The 21,938-nt window shown below is 48.4% G+C and overlaps 1 protein-coding gene across 1 annotated transcript in view; it reads right to left on the bottom strand.

Moving 5' to 3' along the window:
- ITGB3 (integrin subunit beta 3) overlaps window positions 1-19,337 on the bottom strand; it is a 39,698-nt gene extending 20,361 nt beyond the window's left edge. Inside the window, exons 1-4 of the mRNA XM_087825663.1 lie at window positions 19,256-19,337; window positions 7,594-7,679; window positions 1,976-2,171; window positions 868-1,120 (exon numbers count right to left, since the gene is read on the bottom strand). Of these exons, the coding sequence (XP_087681789.1) occupies window positions 868-1,120; window positions 1,976-2,171; window positions 7,594-7,679; window positions 19,256-19,322 (602 nt within the window). The 5' untranslated portion in view covers window positions 19,323-19,337. The remainder of the gene's footprint in view (window positions 1-867; window positions 1,121-1,975; window positions 2,172-7,593; window positions 7,680-19,255) is intronic.
- Window positions 19,338-21,938: the final 2,601 nt, after the last annotated feature.

The following is a 21,938-nucleotide window of genomic DNA, read 5'->3' as shown; positions in this document are numbered from 1 at the left end:
AGACAGGAGCATTTCTGTCCCCAGACCAATGGTTTGTTTGTTTAATTGATGGCTGACATCTTTGCTGCGGAACCTTACACCTCAGAAGCATAAAAAGGCATATCATATAACTTTGAAAGCCAAAAAGAAAATTTGTGCCTTTCAGGCTCAGAAACCATCATTTTAAATTATTATAATGCATGGATTTTCATAACCTCCACCAATGAAGTAATAAGCATTTTAACCCTGTAAGACTCATACTCTTGATGAGGACAATGATGAAAATAACAATGAAATCATAATTCCTCTACTTATCCAGAAATTTCTCTCTACTTTTGATCTTATTCCTACCCCCTTACCATTCTCTTGTCTACAATTTATTTGTGACCAAGACTAAGAAGCTAATGGATTTTTTTCCTAGGTCTTCAAACAGCTTTTGGGATCTTTTGACACTACACTCTAGACCAATACTTGCCAGACAGGAAGACCAAGGTAGGGAGAAGATGTGATTTGGCCAGAAGGTAGCCAACAAAGCTACCCCAGAGCTAGAAATAGAAACCAGGACTTGAACCTGTCTGGGGGAAAGCGGAGGAGTAGACTCTGGATCCCAAGAGTGTACTACTTTGAGTCGGAGAAGTTATGGAGTTACTACGCTTCGGACTCTAGAAAAGGCTGGAACTATGTCCCACCCTGAATCTATAGCACCCACATAGAAGGCATTGTCTGTCTTAAATTCTCCTTGATTTAATTATTAAGGGGAATTTATTATGTCACAAACAGTGCTTTAAAAAACCTGTCTCTTAGCTTAATCCTTCCTCCCTCTGAAGGTCTCCTGCCCCTATCTGCTTTGCCCCCATGCCCTGTCTTGACTTCTGGAGGAAGACTTACTCATAGCAGGGGTTTCTGAGGGCCTCTGGTGGGGAGATGTACATGTATGGTGATGCAGGCTTGTCCACAAAGGCCCCAAAGCCAATCCGCAGGTTACTGGTGAGCTCGCGCATCTTGGAGGCCAGCTGGGTACCCAGGTTCTGGATGCTCCCCAGATCATCCTTCATGGAGTAAGACAGGTCCATCAAGTAGTAGATGTCCACAGGGTAATCCTCCACCTGTCGGACTTGGATGGAGAAACTCTTCGAATCATCTGGAAGGCAGAAGGGTGTCAGTTTTTCTCCTGTCTCTCTCTGAGACTTACTAAGTGGGTTTGGACACACTTAGGATTAAATAAGTTCTTGATCAAACTAAACTTAAAAAACCCTGGTCCCTTCTCCTCTCCCTCTGCAATTCTATTCCCCTTCCAATCTCCTGACCCTCCCATTTTTAACCTTTTCCATTCTAATATTCTCCACCTCTAAGTTCCCATCCGCCTAATCCTCTGGATCCCAAGAGTCTACTACCCTGAGTCATTGAGGTTGTGGAAGTTACTACATACACTTCAGACTCTGGAACTATGCCCCACCCTGAATCCCACAGACCCCCGTGCCTTACTCATAGAAGGTACTTTCTTAAATTCTCCTAGATTTAATTAGAAAAGTCACAATCAGTGCTTCAGAAACCCTGTCTCTAGCTTAATCCTTCCTCCCTCCGTAGGTCTCCTGCCCTATTTTCTTTGCCCCCATGCCCCTGCCCCAATCTCACATGGAAAAGGGATTTACAACTTACTTTCTCATATCTCACTTGAGCCTCAACACAAAGCTACAAGCTGGATAAAATAGGGACTGGGGGAAAGAAGGGACAAACATTTTTTGAGTCCCTGCTACGTTAGAAGGGTTGAGTAACTTGCCCAAGGTCAAATAGTGAAGATTTAAACTCAGCTCTTCTGACTCCAAGTCACACCACCTCCCACTTTCTTCCATTCTCCTGCCAGCACCTTCGCCCGCACCCGTCTCTTCCTGCCCCATTTCCATAGTGAGCTATTCCCCCAAGGCTTCCCCATCGGACTGCCAGCTCACGCCCTGTGTCATCTGCCTGGTGTCCCCCCCATGGGCCCCATCCCTACCTGGCCGGAGTCGGAGTGCAATCCTCTGGGGACTGACTTGAGTGATCTGGGAGCTGTCGCCAGAGCCCTTGTCGCTGAGGGGCCTGGCCTCCAGGATGTTGGCCTCACTGAGGGGGAACTCGATGGACTCCGGGGCACACCTATCCTTCAGCAGATTCTCCTTCAGGTTACAGCGGGACGTGCCCAGAGGCAGGGTCTGTAAAACAGGAGCCCAAGAGGCAGCCCTGTGACTGGAGCTATGGTGGTTCTCTGCCTCCTGTGGGCTCTGCTGCCTCCCAAGGGTCTAGAGATTACCCAGCATTTTGGAGCTAAACCAGAATAAATAAACTCGTGTGGTCCTTTGTACAGATGGACAGAACTGAGGCAGCAGGAAGGCTGCGTGAGTACCCACTCACGCACTGGTAGCTAGGAAGAAAACCAATACAGTATGATGCCTGTTAAACTACTGCTTTTCAAATTCTGAAATACAACCCACTGTGGGTCCCCAAAATCAATGTAGTGGGTCTCAACCACCTATTTGTCAAATAAAATGCAATAAAACGGAAAAGAATAGCATAGAATAGACTAAAATAGAAGGTATCAAAGTATATAAATAGTAAAAGTAAATATTTTTTGTGAAACATTTATATATTGGAGAGTGGCGTGTAATATATAAAATACATAATGATATATAATCCACTTCTTTCTGGAGGTCAGGGTCAAAACAGTTCGGAAGCCATTGTGTTAAGGCACCGGCTAGGATCTGAGATCACGAGGGCAGGGACTGTTCCCTTTCAGTTCCCAGCACCAGACCCAGGACTGCCCACAGAAGTGCTGGGAGGCAGCAGAGAGTAGGGGCCAAGTGCACAGGAGTAGACTGGCTGAAGCTATATCTCAGCATTGCCTCTTCCTAGCCCGTCACCAGCATGAGTCACCAAAACTCTCCACACCTTGTTTCCCCAGCTATGCCATGAAGATAATAATAGCCCCAGCGTCACAGGGATGTCACGCAGGACTAAGACCATGCACGTAAAACACGTAGCATGGTGCCTGCCACAGGGTAAGTATTCAATAAATGATTCCTGGATACAGTAATTTTAAATAAGCTTCAAAAGCTTGGGCAAATCCCATGATGCTGGGCCACTGGCCAGAGCCTGTCCTATCACTTTAAGCTTCCCTCCCTCACCCTGGACAAAGAGCCAATTGATGACCCTTCCAAAAACCCTGGTGTGTGTTCCACAAGCCTCCGGAGCTCTGTGTGTTTACATCTGAGTCCCGAATGGGGGACATCTGCATTGGAAAGAACACTGGAAATCAGGAAACAGGTTCAATTCTAGGTCTGCCACTAACTAGACATGTGACCTCTCTGCTCCCAGCTCTGGCCAAGGACAGAATGACAGAGCACAGAACTTCCTGACATTTCATGTTTTTGTGCCCAAATTCCTCTTGCTGCCCCTGCCCATCTCCCGAAGCCTCTCCCTCAGGAAGCAGTCTCTCTCTCACTCAGAAAACTCCTCACCTTATCTCTGCCTCCAGCTGCCCACTAAGCCCCAGTGAGAAGCCCTTCCAAAAAAGGCAATGACTGCATCGACCAAGATGCTCTGAGGAGCAGAGTCTTTCCAGGACTAAGGCAGATGTTGAAGGAGACAGGGAAGGGTGAGACCAGGACACTGAGTGAGAGCAGCTAGGCCATCCTGCATCTTCAAGCTGCATCCGTGAAGGGAGAGAATGTTTGGAGTTTGGAGGGGGGATTTCCTGACCCCCATTTTCTAATGTGACAGTGCTCATTAGAAGAAGGTTTGAAGTGCTCAGCCTTGCTGACAGCCCTTATGATTTGTTATGAATCTCCTTAGAAATACAAACACTGAGAAACAAAACCTGACTCCATCCCTCCCCTCGTGGTCACTGACATCAGAGGTCAGGAACATAGCAGGCCTGCCCTTCCTGAGAGCCTCCTGCCCCAGAATACCAAGGTGGTGACCTCAACACACTTGGGCAGCATTCCCTTTCTTAATAATCCAGGCCAAGCAGGTAGAAAGACTGTCTCCAGGTTCCTCAGAGAGAAACTGGAAGGAGGAAGGGCACAATACTAAAGTTCCAGTTCCCAATGAAATCAGATGTTACACAAAAAGGGCAAAAATAACCAAGAGCCAGGGGAACATTGAAGCAGAGGGGTGGGAGGCTCAGGCCCACATGCTCTGTGACCCAGACTCCTGCCCTCTCCTGGGAGAGGGACACATGCTGTTAGTCCCATTCTCCAGGAACTCCACTGTGGAAATTGGAAAAGTACAGCATGAATAACTTTCATTACCCTACCTACCTCATGGGGTCGGTCAGGGGATAAAATAAGTCGCCTAGAAAGAAAGAAAAGCAGCAGAGGAGAATGAAATCATGTTAGTAACTAAAAAGAATTACATAGTGGCCTAAACCCTTCCCCCACAGAGGCAGGGAAGAAAATAAGCAGTTCCTCTTGGAAGCTTCTACTTCTCTAAACCCAACCCCGTTGTTCATCCTTGGATGTCATGCTGGGTGTGAGCTGGTCTACCTCCTGATGTGAACTCAGGACTATATAAAAATTCCCAGTATTTCCCTCCACCTTAGGGTTGCCAAATTCAGCAAATACTTGAGACATTCTTATACTAAAAGTTATTTGTTCTTTAATCAAAATTTAACTGGGTGTCCTGTATTTTACATGGCAACTTTAGCTCCACCTCCACCCACCACGGCCCCAACGATTAGCAGTATTTCAATTAGCAGTATTTGCCAAACTTGCTGTTATAACAACCCGTTCTGATGCAATAGGTACAAGGTCCATCCTGGGAACTTTTATATTTAACCAACACCCCGGGGTACTTTTTAGCACCAAATAAGTTTGGAAGGGTTTAGATTCCAACCTGGCACCAGGGAGGCCAAGACTACAAGCTGAATCTCTGTGTGAGGCCCTCTTTGCTAGATTCACAGCCCAAGGACAGCACATCACCCCAACCCGCGTCACTTTCCAACCCCCCAAGAACACACCCTATGCGATGGGCCCAAAACTCTGCACTCATCCACATTGGCTATGTTTTCCTATAACGGGGCCAATGCTTGCTATACACACCCAGGGCTGCTGTCCTTGAGGACCAAGGGAAGGCTGAGCCCAACCAGTTGTTTTTCCAGACGCTGCCAATCCTGCCTACAACAGCCAAGGTAGAGAGGCAGAAGCAGAGGGCTCTCCAGGGTCAACTAATCAACAAATCACATACAAAATGGCCCACACAGCTCACTTTTGGTTTTGTAAGTCAACAGCCAAGATACTTTCAGCAGTTAAACTCAGCCTGTGCAGGGGAACCCTCAGGAAAAAAATAGCAATCACGTTCAGGTTCAGCCTGGGATTCCCACCTCCCGTTCCTCCCTGGCTGACATGTTTTGTGCCACAAGGGGCTCCTCCGATACCCTCCTCTCCTCCCCCCTTCCCTGCTCTTCCCCTCTTCCTTTGACTTCCTCTCCTCCCTTTTTCCCTCTTGCCCAGAGACTGTTGTAGTCATTCACTAAACCCTTGACCTCCCCACTTTCCTGTTTAGATTCTTTTCTCCCAGAGCATATCTCATTGGACTTCCTTTCTCTGTTCATTAGTTGCCTTTGGTCCTAGCGCACCCAATTCCTCTCTGATTCCACCCCCATTCCTTGGCTGGTCCTGCCTTATGCTTTAGTCATACCCTGTACCTTCCCCCCTTGCCCTCCCCTGGTCTTCCCCATGGGACAAAATTCACCAGGGTCATCCATAAATAATCTGCATTTGCATCTCTGAAATCTGGTCAGGGGACTTAGAGGCTTCATCTGGTCAGGCCTCAGCATGCCTCCGTTATACCCTTGTCCCTACACTGATCAAGAGAGGTGAGCCCAGCTGGGCATGGCTCAGTGGTTGAGCATCGACCTAGGATCCAGGCGATCGGGGTTCGATTCCCAGTCAGGGCACGTAGCCAGGGTTGCAGACTCGGTCCCCAGTTGGGGGGTTGCAGGAGGCAGCCGATCAATGACTCTCTCATCATTGATATTTTTAGCTCTCTCTCCCTCTCCCTTCCTCCCCCTGAAATCAATAAAGATATATTAAAAAAAAAAAAAAAAAAAAGACAGAAAGACAGACACTCCAAGAATATGTTTTCTCCCCCCCCCCGACTCCTCTGGGCCACAGTTGTCTCCATTTTCTCTTGCTTTGGGAGGAAAAGGAGGGAGGAAGACACTAGGGTTCTCCCAGGACACCCCCCCCCAAGCCAGCTTCAGACCATCCATCCAGTAAGGCACCCTCCCCATCCAGTTCTCCCTTCTTCCAGGATTCAGCTGCAGAATTCCAACCTCCTTGTAAAAGAAGCTTAATACTGTCAGGATGGTGACCAATGGAAGATATGGCAAATGACAAGGGAGGAGACCACATCACACTTGAGCAGCCAGCTCGGCCCAGAGGGGTGGACAACCCTCTGCGGTGAAGAGGAAAGGTCATTCCTCCCCCTCCACACCCCCACTCCCACTCCCACTCCCAGGGACTGTTTCATTTGCTAAATGAAGTCAATGTGGCCCAGATGTTGGGCAGCTGCCTCTGGAAGTGGTTCCCGTGCTGAATTGCACACAGGCCAAAGCAGTGTGTTGAGCTGGCCTCTGCCTCTGGCAGGCAGTCCTCCTGTAGAGGCATAAACACAGCCTCCCCCCCCCCCCCACGCCCCCCCCCCTCCAGCCTGCCAGGGAAGTTTCCTTTTTAGGAAACTCAGCAGATAGGGAAGGAAATGAGGGCCTGGGTTAGAGCAGTCAGAAAGCTGCAGAGGGCAGGAACTTGCTGTTGTGACAGAGGGCACCTCAGGTGGCTGACCTGCAGCCGTGCCAGGAGTTCAGGTAACCAGGGGCCAGGCCAGTGACTCAGCCTCAGACTCTGTAATCACTGGAAACTCTCCAGCCGAACTCACAGCCCCCCCACCCTACCCCACCAGGTCTTGCCAGCTCCAAATTCCCATCCCAGCCACAAACACAGCCATTCCCCTCAGACACACTCATTCCCTAGGGCCCCAGACACAACAACCCTCTGCCTAGACACAGCTAAGCCTTTCCTGTCACCCTCCCATCCTCGTCAAATTGGTCCTTCTCTCACTGACACCTACGAGGTGGAAGGAAGGAGAAAAGGGAGAGAGACAGAGACAGAGACAGAGAGACAGAGAGGTAAAGCCACAGGCCCAGTCATCAGCAAGGAAAAGGAAAGAGACCTTGTGGTGAAACATCCCCCACACAAGGGCAAGATCCTTTTTTATTTGCCTTTTAAAAATTCTGGGGTGTCTATAAACCAGCATCCCCGCTGTACCTATAACCCTCTCCCACCTCTCCCTTTGAGACCTGAGGCCCTGCTCCCAGGGGGTATCCACCCCAGCAAGAAGCAAAGTATGGTAGGGGTGGTGATGGCTACAGTGGTCCAGGAGGACCAACCAAATCAGCCAGGGCCGTGGGCCACGGGGGGACCCTGGATCGCATTCCCAGCAACACCCCCATAATAGCCACTTCAGCATCCATCAATGGGAAGGCTTCACCCTAGTTTTGCGCAGAAGGGACAAGGGGCTGTTCCCGCACAAAAGCAGCTAAGCCTGGGGGATAAGTAAGGTTAGGTGTCTGCTCCTTACCTCATCTGAGCACCAGGCACACGTGGGACTCACAGCCAGACATTGCTGGCAGGAGCTCACGCCTCGTGTGGTGCAGATGTTTGGTCCTGCAACAGAGAGACAAAGGCATTAGCCTTGATCTGACTTGATGAAGTAACGGCCCTGCCTCATCCTTCCCAACTTTCCCAAATGCCCAGGTTTACAGCTCTCAGATGCACACACACCTCCCCCAGCCAGACCACAGACATTTACCAAACACAGGCTGTTTGAGGAAGGTTGGGGGAAACTTATCACTGACCTCCACTGATGAGGCCACAGTGATGCCAGGTGATGGAGCAAGGCTGAGCCATGGACCAAAGGGTCAGCTCATAACTGATGGAAAGGCTTGAGTTAACAGCTTGGTTTGACACCTACACTGTGCAAATGAAAATCTGAGGTCCAGAGCAATGGCAATGTGTCCTTTCTCCAATTATTTTGATGATATATTCACAGCTACTACACAGGGGCTCCAAAGCCCTGATGCACTAACATTGATATGCAGCCTAAATTGGGGGGGGGGGAGGGGGCGGCCATGACAGGGTCCCACTGGCCTGCCAGGAAAAAGCAAATCTTCTGGAATCTTATCAAACTTCCCAATACATATATTTTCGGATCCAAGCACAGAATGCTCCAGGGAGAACTGCAGAAATGTTAGAAAAGGCTCACTGATATAAGCTGGAAGAATGCAGACTTTTGCACTTGGAAAGCCTGGACTATCTGAATTCTGAGCGCTCTTCTTATTAGCGGTATCATGGCCTTGGGCAACTCAAATAACCCCTATGAAATGACAATGTCTATTGCACAGGATGTGTGCAAGGATTCAGTGAGATGAGGGAGAAGTACTTGGTACCCTACAAAATGCCACTCAAATGTGGCAGTCTTCATACTGTCCAAAGACAGAGAAAAAGCAGGGGGGACAAGCAGGGATAGCCAGAGGGACCAAAATAACCCCGAGAAACCCAGCCTGGAAGAAAACCTGCGGCTTTTGCTTGGACAGAAGCCCCCATCCTCAGTGCTTCCCTAGCTCAGGTAAACCTGGCCTCAGCCAGGCAAACCCTTCAGCGCCCCTAGGAACGCCTTTTCCAATATAGGGAGCAATGAGGAAGACCCACTCTTCCCCGTGACCCAGTTATCCTGACAGGGCCTTCATCCAGTCTGCTAAAGGGGCCCCTCTGTGCCCAGCTGGTGAGACCAGCAAATCTATTTTGTGGAGGTTGTGGGCACTGGGTGCTGACTGGTAGCTTAGGGATTATCTGGTTTCCTAGTGGTGTGTACCTTTACTTGACTTCGATCCATTAAAATACAGCTCTTTAAGAGTACAGGTTCACTTACAGAAAACCAACAGCAATGGAAATGATTCTCAGTGAGGACAATGTCTATGATTCTTACCCAACAGCAGCATGAATGATTGCTATCTGGTAGAAAAGATAACCCCCAAAGGTTAGGGTTTACTGCCTTGTAGAACACAAACCAATTCTGAATCACAATTGCTCTTTCTCCAGCCAGATGTGAACACAGTCCCCCTTTACTGCCTATTGGAAGAGTTCTGAGAGGAGCACAGCCTGAACTATTTTATGTATCTGCTTCCCTTTTTGAAGTTTCCGAGGCCATTGGCATCGAGGAAGGTAATTTTGGACATAAATGCCATTGATTTTCACTAGGGAAAGGAGACCACGTGAAGAGTTAGGAGGAGAGGACTGTGGAGGGTGTGGGCACTGTCCAATTATTTTTGGAAAACTTTCCCAGTCTATACATTTATCCATCCTTTCATTCTCAAATTATTTCTCAAATTCATTCTTCTGAGTCCTTGACTTGCAGCCACAATGGGAAGCTTCGTCAGATGTGAAATAAGTAACAGCAAGACCCCCTCCCAGTGAACAGCAGCCCTGACCCCAGAGGATGAGCTGCTGGGGTTTGTTCTTTAGGAAGTCGCGCCTAAGCGTGATGGCTGCCTAGTTCCCCTTACCATCTCTTTTTAATGAATCATAGGTTGATTTCATGAGAACCAACAACCCTCCCCCGCATGCTACCCCCTACCAAGACCTGTCACCAAGGGCAAGTTCCTGGAATGCAGTGGCTGAAAGTGATTCACTCATCAGAGGTCTCTGAGCCTGGCCCATGCTGATTCAATGAGCTGCTTCTCTGAAGCCACCTCTCCCTTCTGAACATGTGGAAGGAGTTTGGGCCTCTGTTTCCCGTCATTCATAAGGCCTATGTTCCTGTTCAGCCTCAGGGGCCCAGACTCAGCCCTGCTGGAGAAATGGGGATCTTCATCAGAACTCTATCATGGCCAAAAACAAACTCTTACCACCCCTTTCTTCTCTGACAGTTTAGCCAGAGCAGGGGAACAAGGGGGACCGGCCTTGGTCTTCACAGGGTGATTATAAGGATTCAATGAACCAATCCCTATCCAGCTCTTAGCACAACCGCTGGCACACAGAAAGTACTCAATGAATGCTTCTACAACTGCTATTGGTTTCGTTGTTGCTGTTTTATCCTAAGTACCAAGCTGTTTAAGGCCAGTGAATGTTTTACTTTCTTCAGCTCCCCGCCCCCCAAGACACCATTCTGCTGAGTATGCCCTGAACACACGTGTGGTGAGGGCCTGGAGCCAGATGCTTCAGGCTAGGGGACAATGATCGTCAGATCTGGCTTCTAAATGGAGTTAGGAATGCCGGTGTTCAAAAATCCACATTAGGAGGGATGGCCAAGAAGAGCAGGCCAGTCAGAAACAATAGACAAGAGGAGCCAAGAAGTTTGCCTGGAAAGTAGAAGTAGAAAGCTATGCCTTGGCATCTCAGCCCCATTCACAGAACCAGAAAAGAAACAAAGGGTGGGGAAAATGGAGAGGAAAAATAAAAACAAGGAAGTCATAATGCGTCAATGAGAGCTATTTTGAGGACGTGCTGTCCAATGAGACAGGATGTCAGAATGCAGAAACAGGCCACCCTCGTGGGGCCAGGGGATTTCAGGAGAGGGCTGTCAGAGGGAGAGGTGTTAGTGGGAAGAAGATATGTACTGCAGACACTATGGACATCTCTCTTACTGTCTGCCAGGCAGTCCTGGCCTGGGGCCCCAGCCCTGCCCCTGACTTTTGGCTCATCACTAATGAGGTCCATGGGGACCCAGGGTGACTCAGGCAGTGCCTGATCTTCCAGCCCAGTCACCTGGCTGGGTGAGTCATCCGAAAACAAAACATCTCATGCTAACTGCCCTATGGGTACACAAGTGGTTTCTCTAGAGCAAGTTCCTAAGAGATTTTTTTTATTTTTTTTATTTCATTAAATGTAGCAGCGGTTCAGTAACACAAGAAAGGGGAAGGAGACAGGAAGGTGGAGTGGAAGGTAACACATACCTCCATGCTCTGAGCAGAAAGCTCCAGTAAGCATTGCCCAAAGCAGTAGGAAATCCAAACTACCATGTAGGATGCATCCTGATTTTAGAGATTTCAAAATGTTTTTTTAAAGTACATCAGAGCCAATTAAGTAGGGTATTTAACATCGGAAGGCATTTGTGTACAATTTGCTTCCACCAATATTAAAATGTGTTATGGGTTGAACTGAGTCCCCCCAAAAGATATGTTGAAGTCCTAATCCCCAGCACCTATGATTGTGACCTTATTTGAAAATAGGGTTCTTGGAGATGTAATCAAGATGAAATCATTAGGGTAGGCCCTAATCCAATAAGACTGATGTCCTTATAAGAGGTAAAGATGAATTGCAGACAGAGATACAGAAGGAGAATGCCACGTGATGACAAAGAGATTGTAGTGTTGCAACTGGAAGGCAAGGAGTGCCAAGGACTGCCAGCCACCACCAGAAGACAGGAAGACACAAGGAAGGATTCTCTCCAGAGTCTTAAAGGGAGCAGGGCCCTGCTAACACCTTGATTTCAGATTTCTAGGCTCCAGAGAGAATACATTTCTGTTGTCTTAAGCCACCCAGTCATGGCAGCCCTAAGACCCTAATACAAAATGGATTTGCATTTCCATAGCAAATATGATAGGATTTTGAGAAACATTGCCCTGAAATACTCTACATAATTGAGAAAAGCCAGCTTGGAATGAAAACTTTGCTATGGTTAATCCACCTATGGACAGTGGAAAAGTGGTTAGTTTTACACTTTTCTACTCATATATATCAATGGTGTCAGCGTTCATTCATTCATTCATTCATTCATTTACTCAACACATTTTTATTGAGCACCTAACTGTGCCCAGCTCTCTTCTAGGCACTGCAGACACATTGATGAACTCAACAAACCTACTCTTGTGGAGCTCAAATTTCAGTGAGGAAGGTGAAAACAAAACATACACAACAAAAAGTACAATTTCAAATGGTGGTAAACGCTTTAGAAAATAAAGCAGGATGGAGGAATCGTGTCATTGAGAGGAGGGAGACTCCTTTAGAGAAGGTGGTCAGGAAAGGCCTGAGTTGACATCTCAATATGATACATAGAAGTAAGTCTTGGTAACATCTAGGGGGTGAGCATCACAGAAAATAAACCATGACAAGAGCTAGATGGACCTCAGCCTCTTAAAAACATAGTGAGAGGAAGGAGGAGAGACGCAGAGAGGTGGTTAGAGAAGCAGTCAGGGGTGGTAACACTAGGAAACTGTAGCCGTGGTAGGGAGCACAGCTTTCATTTTCCATGTGGTGGGAAGCCACTGGAGGAATCTGAGCAGAGGTGAGCAGCAAAAGATCATCCAAGACCAGAAAAAGACCAATTGGGAAGCTATTACAATAATCCAGGCAACGGATGGCAGGGGGTTGGATGTGGATGGTAGTGGTGTCAACAGTGTGGTCAGACCCTAGGTATATTCTGGGGACTTGCTGGTGAACAGCATGTGAGGCATCATGGAAAGATGGGAAAGGATTTTGCTCTGAGCAAGTAAATCCCTTTGGACAAAGCTCAAATGTTTTGATCACTGGTTATACCCTTTCACTGACCCTTCAGCCAGTAGATCCTGCCCTTGTAAGTGAAGCCAGATCATGTCTGGTTATCATCTTTAACTGCACTAACTAGGTAGCCATGTGCTGAACACTCTATAAAGCCCATCCTCAGAGTCCTGTCTTTCTGCCCTCCGACCCACCCCTCCCCTTTGACAGCTGTCAGTCTGTTCTCTGTATCTATGAGCCTGTTTCTGTTTTGTTTGTTCATTTGCATTGTTCTTTAGATACCACATATAAGTGAAATCACATGGTATTTGTCTTTCTTTGGCTGACTTATTTCACTTAGCATGGTATCCTCTAGGTCCATCCATGCTGTCACAAATGGTCAGCTTTCGTTCTTTTTTATGGCCGAGTAATATTCCATTGTATATACATACCACATCTTCTTTATTCACTGGTCTACTGATGAGCACTTGGGTTGCTTCCATAGTTTGGCTATTGCAATAATGCTGCTTTGACACAGGGGCGTATATATTCTTTTGAATTAGTGTTTGGGGGTTCTTTGGATATATGCCCAGAAGTGGAACCACGGGGTCATAAAGTAGTTCCATTTTTAATTTTTTGAGGAACCTCCATACTGTTTTCCAGTATGACTGGCTGCACCAATCTGCACAAAGGTTCCCTTTCCTCCAAGTCCTCAGTGGCCTACCTGATATCTGATTCAAATGCTGCATCTCAAGTTCTGGAAAATTTTATCAGTACAGGCCTCGCCTCCCATCTGATTCATGCAGGACAGAGAAGAGGCAAGCCTGTACCAAGCTCTGCTTGAGGCCCAGCCCAGCAGCGCCCTGGGGGTGACCTCCTTGCCATCAGCTGGCCACTTCTGCTGCTTTTCCTCCTCCGGCCCATGTCTTGTGGGTTTGGACAGCAGACAATGGTGCTGCCACCAGTCCTCGCTGCCAACCTGTCTTGGTAGGAAGGCAAATTGGTCACACCATTTGGGAGGACAATTTGGCAAAACCTATTAAAATTTAAATATCTTGTCCTTTGACCCAGCAACTTTAGTTCAAAAAATTCAGCCTCTGGAAACACTTGAACAAAGAGGCATAATAATGAATAAGGGTGTCCCTTGCAGTTTTACTTGTAGTAGCAGATAACTGGGAATGACCCAATGTCTGCCAACAGGAAACTGGTTAAGAAAATTCAGGTATATCCATATAACAGTATGCCGAATTATAACCCCTGGGATAAATGATGGCAAGCCATAAACTGACATAAAAAGATGCCTAGTGTATATTACTAAGTGACAATGATCCCGTTACGATAATCCTGCTTGAGAAATAACAATAATGATAAATAATTATATTTATCAAGAATTTCATTAGCAAGGAGATGTAGGGTTGACTACATGGACTTTTAAAGTGGCTACTAAATGTGCCTTTTGCTAAATGTCTGGAGCTCTCTTCTAGAATGAAGTTTTTGAAGCATACTTTTAGCTTGCAGACCTCTCTTTTTTCCCTCCAAAAAAATCCTTATATGGAATTCCACATTATGCATCAGATAAAGGGAAAACTCCAGTTGATGGTGGGAAGGGGCAGGAGCAAACCAAAGCCTTTCCCTTCATCTCCTTTGCCTGTTTCTCTGGCCCTAAGACACCAAAAGACTGAGGCCCAGAGGTAAGATGACTTGTTTAAAGTCACCTGGGAAATTGATAAAAAAGCCTGTAGAGCCACAAATCAAATATAGTTTCTCAATTCCAGACCCACAGTTCTTTTCACACTGAAGTGCTGTTGGTTTTCTATATGAAAGGAAGTGGCTTTTGTAAGTTTAAAAAATGTGACACGTTTAGGTAAAGGAATACACATGCACATGAGAGAAAGATCTAAACTGAACACCCCGGGGATCTGATCAATAGTGGGCATTATGGGGAAAGAGAAGTAGAGGGGAACCAACCACTTTACTCTCCAATGTTTGACTTTCTTATAATGACCATATATCATCTCACTCTCTCCTTGAACACTTGAATGTCTTTACTAACTGAACTAAGAAACGCTGAGAGGGAGGGGAAGTCATCTTTTTGTGGGAACATGACAGAAAGCAGAAAGGAAGACTTACGGTGGGATGTTTTTTCAGAGATGCTACCAAAAAAAATGTAAAAGAACAGCCCCAGGTTTACTTAACAGCTTCTGCCTCCAAGGATTGTGACATACCATATTTGGCCACAAACTAGCCAATGCTTTTAGGACCCAGAATAAGTGCCAGTTGCTGGAAAAATCTCTCCAATATCCTGAAGACATTACTACTTAGCACTTGGGAAATCTAATGGCTTAATTTACAGGGCTCAAATGCATCTGTCCAATTAGAAAATTTAGAAATTGGGAATTGGATCCAGGTTTAATGGATATAGCCCCCTGCTGTCAGGGTAACTACGTCAATATCTGAGGAAGATGATGTTTCCTTGGATAACCTCTTAGCGTTCTGATACATGCAACAACAACCAAGGAATCTCAAGTGTATCATACTAAGTGAAAGAAGCCAGACTTGGAAGACTACATACTGTATTTCATTTATATCATATGCTATAAATAGCAGGACTAAAGGACAGGACACAGATCACTGGTTGCCAGAAACTAAAAATGGGGAAAGAGAATCGATGACAAAGGAGCTCAAGGGAACTGTTTAGGGCAGCTATTTCAACTGGTGTGTCACAGCAGGCACACTGGCATGTCGCAAGAATTCTTAAAACATGCAATACCTGACTATTTAGTGAGGAGCACTGACCTCTTTTCCCTTAGACTATTAAAAAAAATGACAACAGCCAACACAACAGTAGCTGTCTGGTGTGAATGAATCAATATTATAGCTTTTTGGGGGTCAGATCAGCAAAAAATGTAATAGATTTTTTAGTAATTAGTTTATATGTGCCACGAGATGAAAAAGATTGAAAATCGCTGGCTTGGGGTGATGGAAATACTCTGTATCTTGATGATGGTGATGGTCACCTGAATGTATGCATTTGTCAAAATCCATAGAACTGTACACCTAAAATGAATGACTTATACTGTACATAAATTATACCTCAATAAACTTAACTTTTAAAAAATGAGTGTTCCTGGAGATACCATGTGCATGGGGAGAAAGGCAGATTTTCTCCCTTTTTTGCTGGAGAGTTTCACATTTAAATAAATGCCAGCATTTCACTCGGGGAGACTAGGCAGTGTGATTTCCCTGCTCCCACCTGCATTTCCACTTGTGACCTGAGCTCCATCAGGGACAATGACCTTCCCGCTCAGGAAGGGTCAGGGTTCAGGAGAAGGGGCGAGGGGGCGAAGCAGCAGGCCAGCTCTGTGGGCAGCACAGGGGGCTGGGTCGAGTCCAGTGGTTTATCCCTGAAGCTGCTCAGTCATTCCCCCAGTTAATTATCTGTCTGCTGATTCACGACTGTGGTTCCTGTGGGCATGCTTCCTCACCATTCCTGCCAACAAGGGCAGGAGGATCCTTAGGGCTGGGAGGGGATGATAACCAGAGATCCCGAGTGGGGTGGCGCGTTGCAGAGGAAGAATTCCTATTAGGAAATCCCAGAGTCACACCCAGACTCGCCCTCCTCGCTTGCTGCCCCAGGAGACCTCTGCAGCTCGCACTCAGTTTTGAGTAGGATAAAGGAGAATGCTGCCCTCCTGGTGTCCCCTCCAGGAAGGCTGGGGGGGAGCCAGACACTTCACAGAGGGTCCCCTGACTTCCCAGCACCCTCAGGTCAGATGTATATATGGTGCGATAGTGCAAAGGTCCAAATGCCCAAAGAACTCGTAGCCTCGGCTGTATTCTACTCTCCTCCAGACTGCCCAGGTGGAGCATGTGAGGATCTTCCGTGAATGAAAGCAGATATTCAGCTACTGAGTTCTGAAGGTGAAACACATCACCTCCAGATGCCTTTTCCTGGCATTCCGTAGGCATTTATGTTGCTGCCTACATGCCAGGCACCAGGCATGGAATGTCGAACAAAGACACATGCCCTTCTCTTCACGGAACCTGAAATCCTGTGGATCACTTTTCCTTTCCTCTTGACCCAGAGGCAGGATTTAAGGTTTTCTCATGGACAAAGCAAATGTATAAGCCTCTCTCCTCCTTGGCCTCTTCTGCAGGTTCTCGATGGGACAGAGTGGCCGAGATATGCCAAGCTGCCAATAGGGAATGGGTTGAAATCAGAAGGGGCCCTTTGCCACATAGGTGTGGGAAAAGGGACCCCAGCGGTCTCATCCTGGGAGTCTGGGTTGCCCACATTCATGAAGCAGTGACAGCTCTTGCTTCCAATACGTAGTAGGTACTATGTACAGCAAGAATAATGGCAATAGTAGATGCCATTTATTGAATACCTATATTTATTTTGTGCCTTTATCTCATTTAATTGGTGTAATCATAGAAGTATTGTGTTCTCCACTTTACAGATGAGGAAACTGAGGGCTCAAGAGATTAAGTAACTTGCCCTAGGCCACAGAGCCAGTAAGAGTTAAAATCAAGACTTAAAGCCACATCTGACTGGCTGTAAGCCATAGCTGTCCCTTTCCCCAGCCAACAAGCTTTCCTCCCATGTCTTCTCAGGCACTGAGGGTTGCTACAGAGAGTTCAGTTATAGTTTCCAAGACTCAGGAGGAGGAATCAGTACTTCAGCTCAGAACCAATCAATTTAGATGACAGCAAACAAAACTTGTTATCCATGGGATTCCATGTTAGAATAAAGACCTATATATTGGGAAACCACAAAGCCCAATACTTCTTGGGTGATGCTAAAAAGATCACCTTTGTACATAGATTCCAAAATTCAGCTCTTCCCTCACCTCTCTTCTCCCCATACCAGTCTCTACTATCCTGGGACAGTGTCTCTCTGCCACCCACACCCAGCTCTTTCTGTGTCCCTTCAATACTGTGTGTCGCAACATAACTCTCCTATTCTTACCCTACTGCCTGCTTCCCCAGGGATCTGATGACACCTGCAACCCAGCCACCAGTAGTGTTTAAGAGCATGGGGGTTTTAAATATAAAAGATCTGCTTTTACTGGGGGCTGATTACTCGGAGGTCTGGCTCTAGAGCCCATGCTCTTAAACACCACTCTACCCTGCCTCAGAGGGAGTCTGGGACTAGCTCAGCACAACCAGTCACCACTGCAGAAATCACCCAAATCACAAGGAATCTGTGAACAGATCTACAGGATACTGGAATGCAAGCTTCGGTATGCCAATGCAGTAGAATCCTACATGGGTCATTACAATGTGTAAACCAGATCAACAAAAGATATTCTAAGGTTGAGGGGTGGAGAGAAACACACCAAAATAACATATGCACTCATCCTCACTAATATTGAGCCACGAACCTGGCTCTACCTTATGTTACCTTGCTTCTAAAACTGTAAAAAATATATAATGATTACACTCAGAAATCATCCAGGAATTCAGAAAGCTGAGGATGTGAAAAGAAAACAGAAAATGGTTTACGTTCACAGAAGCAGGCTCTCCCTAAGAGACAGCTGAGCTGTCCTTCTGTATTTCCCCCTTGCCCCATCAACAGCAGGCAGCATCTGAACCAGGGCTGCAACATCTCCCGGGAGGCATGCTGGAGACTCACATTCCTGTGCCACCGTCATGGGGCTGCTCACTGCACACGAAACGCACCAGTTGACCCGTTTGTGCTTCTATCACATGGGAAGCTTCAGCAGTAACAACTCCAGCAGCCCCCGAAAAGTGTCTGTAACTTCTCCATGAAGATTATCACTCACAGAATGTGGTGATGGTGTCATGGGTGTACACTTCTCTCCAAACTCATCAAGTTCTATATATTAAATATATACAGCATGTTTGTATGTCAACCACATGTGATTTTTTTTTAAAAAAGATATTGTTGCCTTGTCCTGTATAATCGCTTACACACACACACAAATGGACGGATCAATAAATCTTACTTTAAAAAAAAAAAAAAGTACCGTCTGCAGGACCTAAATTGTTACAATGAATACCACTCCCTTCACGGAAAGTATGGCAATGAACACGCGTGCCCCTCTGCGGGGGAACACTCGCCCAGGGGGGGTCACAGGACTCTGGAAAAAGGGGGGGCGCACCTCGAGGCGCGCGGCGCTCTGCCCCTCCCCAGCACCAAGCCGCCGACAGCAAGCGCAGCCGCGGGAGACAAAGCCGGGGATCCGAGCCAGCTTCGGGGACCCTTGGGGGGCTCCCCGCGCACGCTGGAGGCGTTTCGGGTGCGAGGTGCGCGCCGGAAGCAGAGGCGCCGCTGCCCCCCGGGAACACCGCGGGGGGAAGAGCCGCACCCTCCCCCGAGTCGCTCCCGCAGGGAGCCACCACGTTAAACACAATAAATGAGAAAACTACAACTCGGGAGAAGTGCGCGCGCCCTCGGCGGAGAAGCTACAGCCGCGCGCCTCAGCCCACGCGCGGCCCGCCCCGGGAAGCCGCGGCCGGCCTCCCAGCCACGGGCCAGGCCACCTGTGCCGAGCGCGGGGCGCCCCCCGCGGCGACCGGCTGCGTCCCCGGGAGGACCCGCCTCCGGGCGCCCATCGCCCGCCGCCCCGGGCCGGGAAGGTCCCCGCGCCGGGCTCCGACGGCCCCCGCCTCCCGCGCCCGTTCCGCGCGCAGCCGGGCGGGACCCGCCCGCCGGGGTTCCCGCTCCGACGGTGCGACCCCGGCCGCGGCGGGACGCGGCGCGCTCCGAGGGCCCGCGCTGCCGCCACCCGCGCCCCACTCACCCGCGCCGACGCCGCGCGCCAGCGCCCCCAGCAGCAGCGCCGCGGCCCAGAGCGGCTGCGCTCGCATCTCGCCCGCCCCGCGCCGGCAGCAGCGCCCGCGGCCGCTTTTCCCGCAGCTGGAGGGGAGGGGCGGGCAGGGGACGCCGTGGGTGGGACGCAACGGGGCGGGCCACGGACTCGCGCTTCCTCCCCTAGGGCCCTTTTCTGGACCTCGTGCTGGAGAGTGGGCGGCGGAAAACCGCGCTCCCTTCCCACCGCCGCCATCCGCGGGCGGGCGGGCGAGGCTGGGACCGCAGGGGACCGTGGGCTCGGCCCGTCTTCCGCAGGCACCCTGGCCCAGGGTGCAGCCCGTGCGCTGGGTATGCTCGGAAAAGCCAGGAGCGTGTGGTCCCTCTCCCGGCCCCTCTCCCGGTCGAGTCCCGGCTTCTCGGAGACTCCCGCATGGCTCCCTCTTCCACCTGCATTGCCCCTTCCCTCTGTGCCTTGAGGATCACTCCTTCACAGTTTCATTCATTTAATTGGCAAAAATCTGTTGACTGCCTGCTCTGTCCGGCACTGGTTTAGTCCTTTGTTAGTCACTATTTTTTTTCTTGGGTTAGTTTGGTTTTCAGGCAGACTGTAAGTCTCAAGGACAAAACCACATCTCAAGCTCGTATAAGCAGAGATGTCCATAAAGGCCTCTCTCTGCAAATACTTGCTCACACATAGAAGTATCTGATAAACATTTCAGGTCACAGTCCAGTAGTTCCCCACAAACATACACACACACTTACACCCCCGGGCTTCGGTCCAAGACCCCAATCCGATGCCTGTAACTGCAGATAGTACCAAGCTGTTTTTTCTTATATATATATACCTTTTCAATGAAAGGGAGCACTTTACAGCTTCTCTTGACACATCAAAATTGCCAGCATCATCACTTTTTTTTTAAAATATGTTTTTTATTGATTTCAGAGAGAGGAAGAGAGAGGGAAAGAGAGACAGAAACATCAATGATGAGAGTTGTTGATCGGTTGCCTCCTGCATGCTCCCTGTTGGGGATGGAGCCCGCAACCCCAGGCATGTGCCCAGATGGGGAATAGAACCCTGAGCCAGGCCACTGGCAGCCTCACTACTCTTGCACTTTGGGACTATTACGAAGGAAAATAAGGGTTACTTGAACACAAGCACTGTGATTCTGTCACCATCTATTTGATAACCAAGAGTAGGGTTACAGAGAAACACAGCCTGGACAAAGCGATGATTCACATTCCTGGCAGGACAGAGGGGTGGGACCTACTCAAAACTGCTCCCAATTTAAAACTTACAAATTATTTTTGGAATTTCCCATTTAATAATTAATATCAGACTACACTTGACGGCGGGTAACTGAAACTATGAGAAGCTAAACCATGGATAAAGAGGGATGGTTGTGTACTCTCTCCAAACTCAAACTCACAGGCTTTGGAGCTTTATCATATTTTCCTCAAAGTCCCTCCCCCCCCACACACACACAAATCCTTCCTCATGGTCTCTGGGTCTTCCCCAGACTAGAAACCTCACAATGCTCCAAGGGGCAAAATGCCAGTAGCCCTGTGAGGCAGGAGGGCACCAGGGAGTGCCTGGGGCTGGTGCAGCCTGTGGAATGGGTAGCTCTAAAACAAGGCTTAAGGCCTCAGAGAGGATCTGGAAATCTCTCCAGCTCCTGGGCTCCCTTGAGGACCTTCAGGCTGCCCCTGGGCTTCCCTAAGCCCTCCTTGAGACACAAGATGCCTGAAAACTGGCCCTGACTCAACTCTCTGCCTCATCTCCCACCCTAGCCCAAGAAGATACCTTTCCCAAACATTCCATGCCTTTCTATCTGACTAATCTAACTTCCTTTTTCCACCTGGAAAATTCCATTTATCCTTCAAAACCTCTCAGATATCATCTCTTTCATGTAATTTCATCTGATGTGCCCCCCTCTCTAGCCTTCCCCCCCCCCACAGAGGTGGACACTACCTTCTTAGACCTCCCAAACACTAGGATACACATAATGGCGACACACATTAGCAGAAGTGTCACTAGCAATTTGCAAGAGAGCAGGGGAGGAGCCAGCCCACAAAGCATACCTGGGCTTCTTGACCTGGGACTTGAGGCTCCAGATCCATATACCACCCCTAGGTCAAAAAGACCCCCTAGGCCAGAAGCTGTTTCAACAGCATTGTCATTGCCCCTGGAGCAAAATCCAAGTCACACAGCCTGGCTACATCTCTTGCCTAAGTATTTACCTATTTGCTGTGTGTGTGCGTGCGTGTGTGTGTGTGCGTGTGTGTGTGTGTGTGTATAATTAAGTCTACCAGCCACTCAGGTGTCTCCTCAACCTAGCTCTGCTGGCACCAACCACTTGGGGTGGGCAGTGGCCCAGCAAACATGCTGTCCAAGTCCCCAGCCTAGCCCAAGCCCTGGCGAACCCACTAGAAAGTCTGCAACCCTGTTCCCAACCTCAATGACCATGCAAGTGAGTCCCTGCCAAATTCCCAGCCCAGGGAAGGAAAGGGGCTGGGCCATTTACATATCCATTTACATTTAGTATCATAATTGATGCTTGCATTTAAGTCTACCATCTGTTAGTCCATCTTTTTGGTTACACTGTTTCTTGTTTTCTGCCTTCTGGGATAATTCTTTTTTTCTTTCACTGGCTTCATAGCTACACCTCTGCTTT

Source organism: Miniopterus natalensis, chromosome 17 (genome assembly GCF_054644295.1).
Source record: "Miniopterus natalensis isolate mMinNat1 chromosome 17, mMinNat1.hap1, whole genome shotgun sequence".
Classification (NCBI taxonomy): domain Eukaryota; kingdom Metazoa; phylum Chordata; class Mammalia; order Chiroptera; family Miniopteridae; genus Miniopterus; species Miniopterus natalensis.
This window is presented reverse-complemented; position numbering and strand designations above follow the sequence as displayed.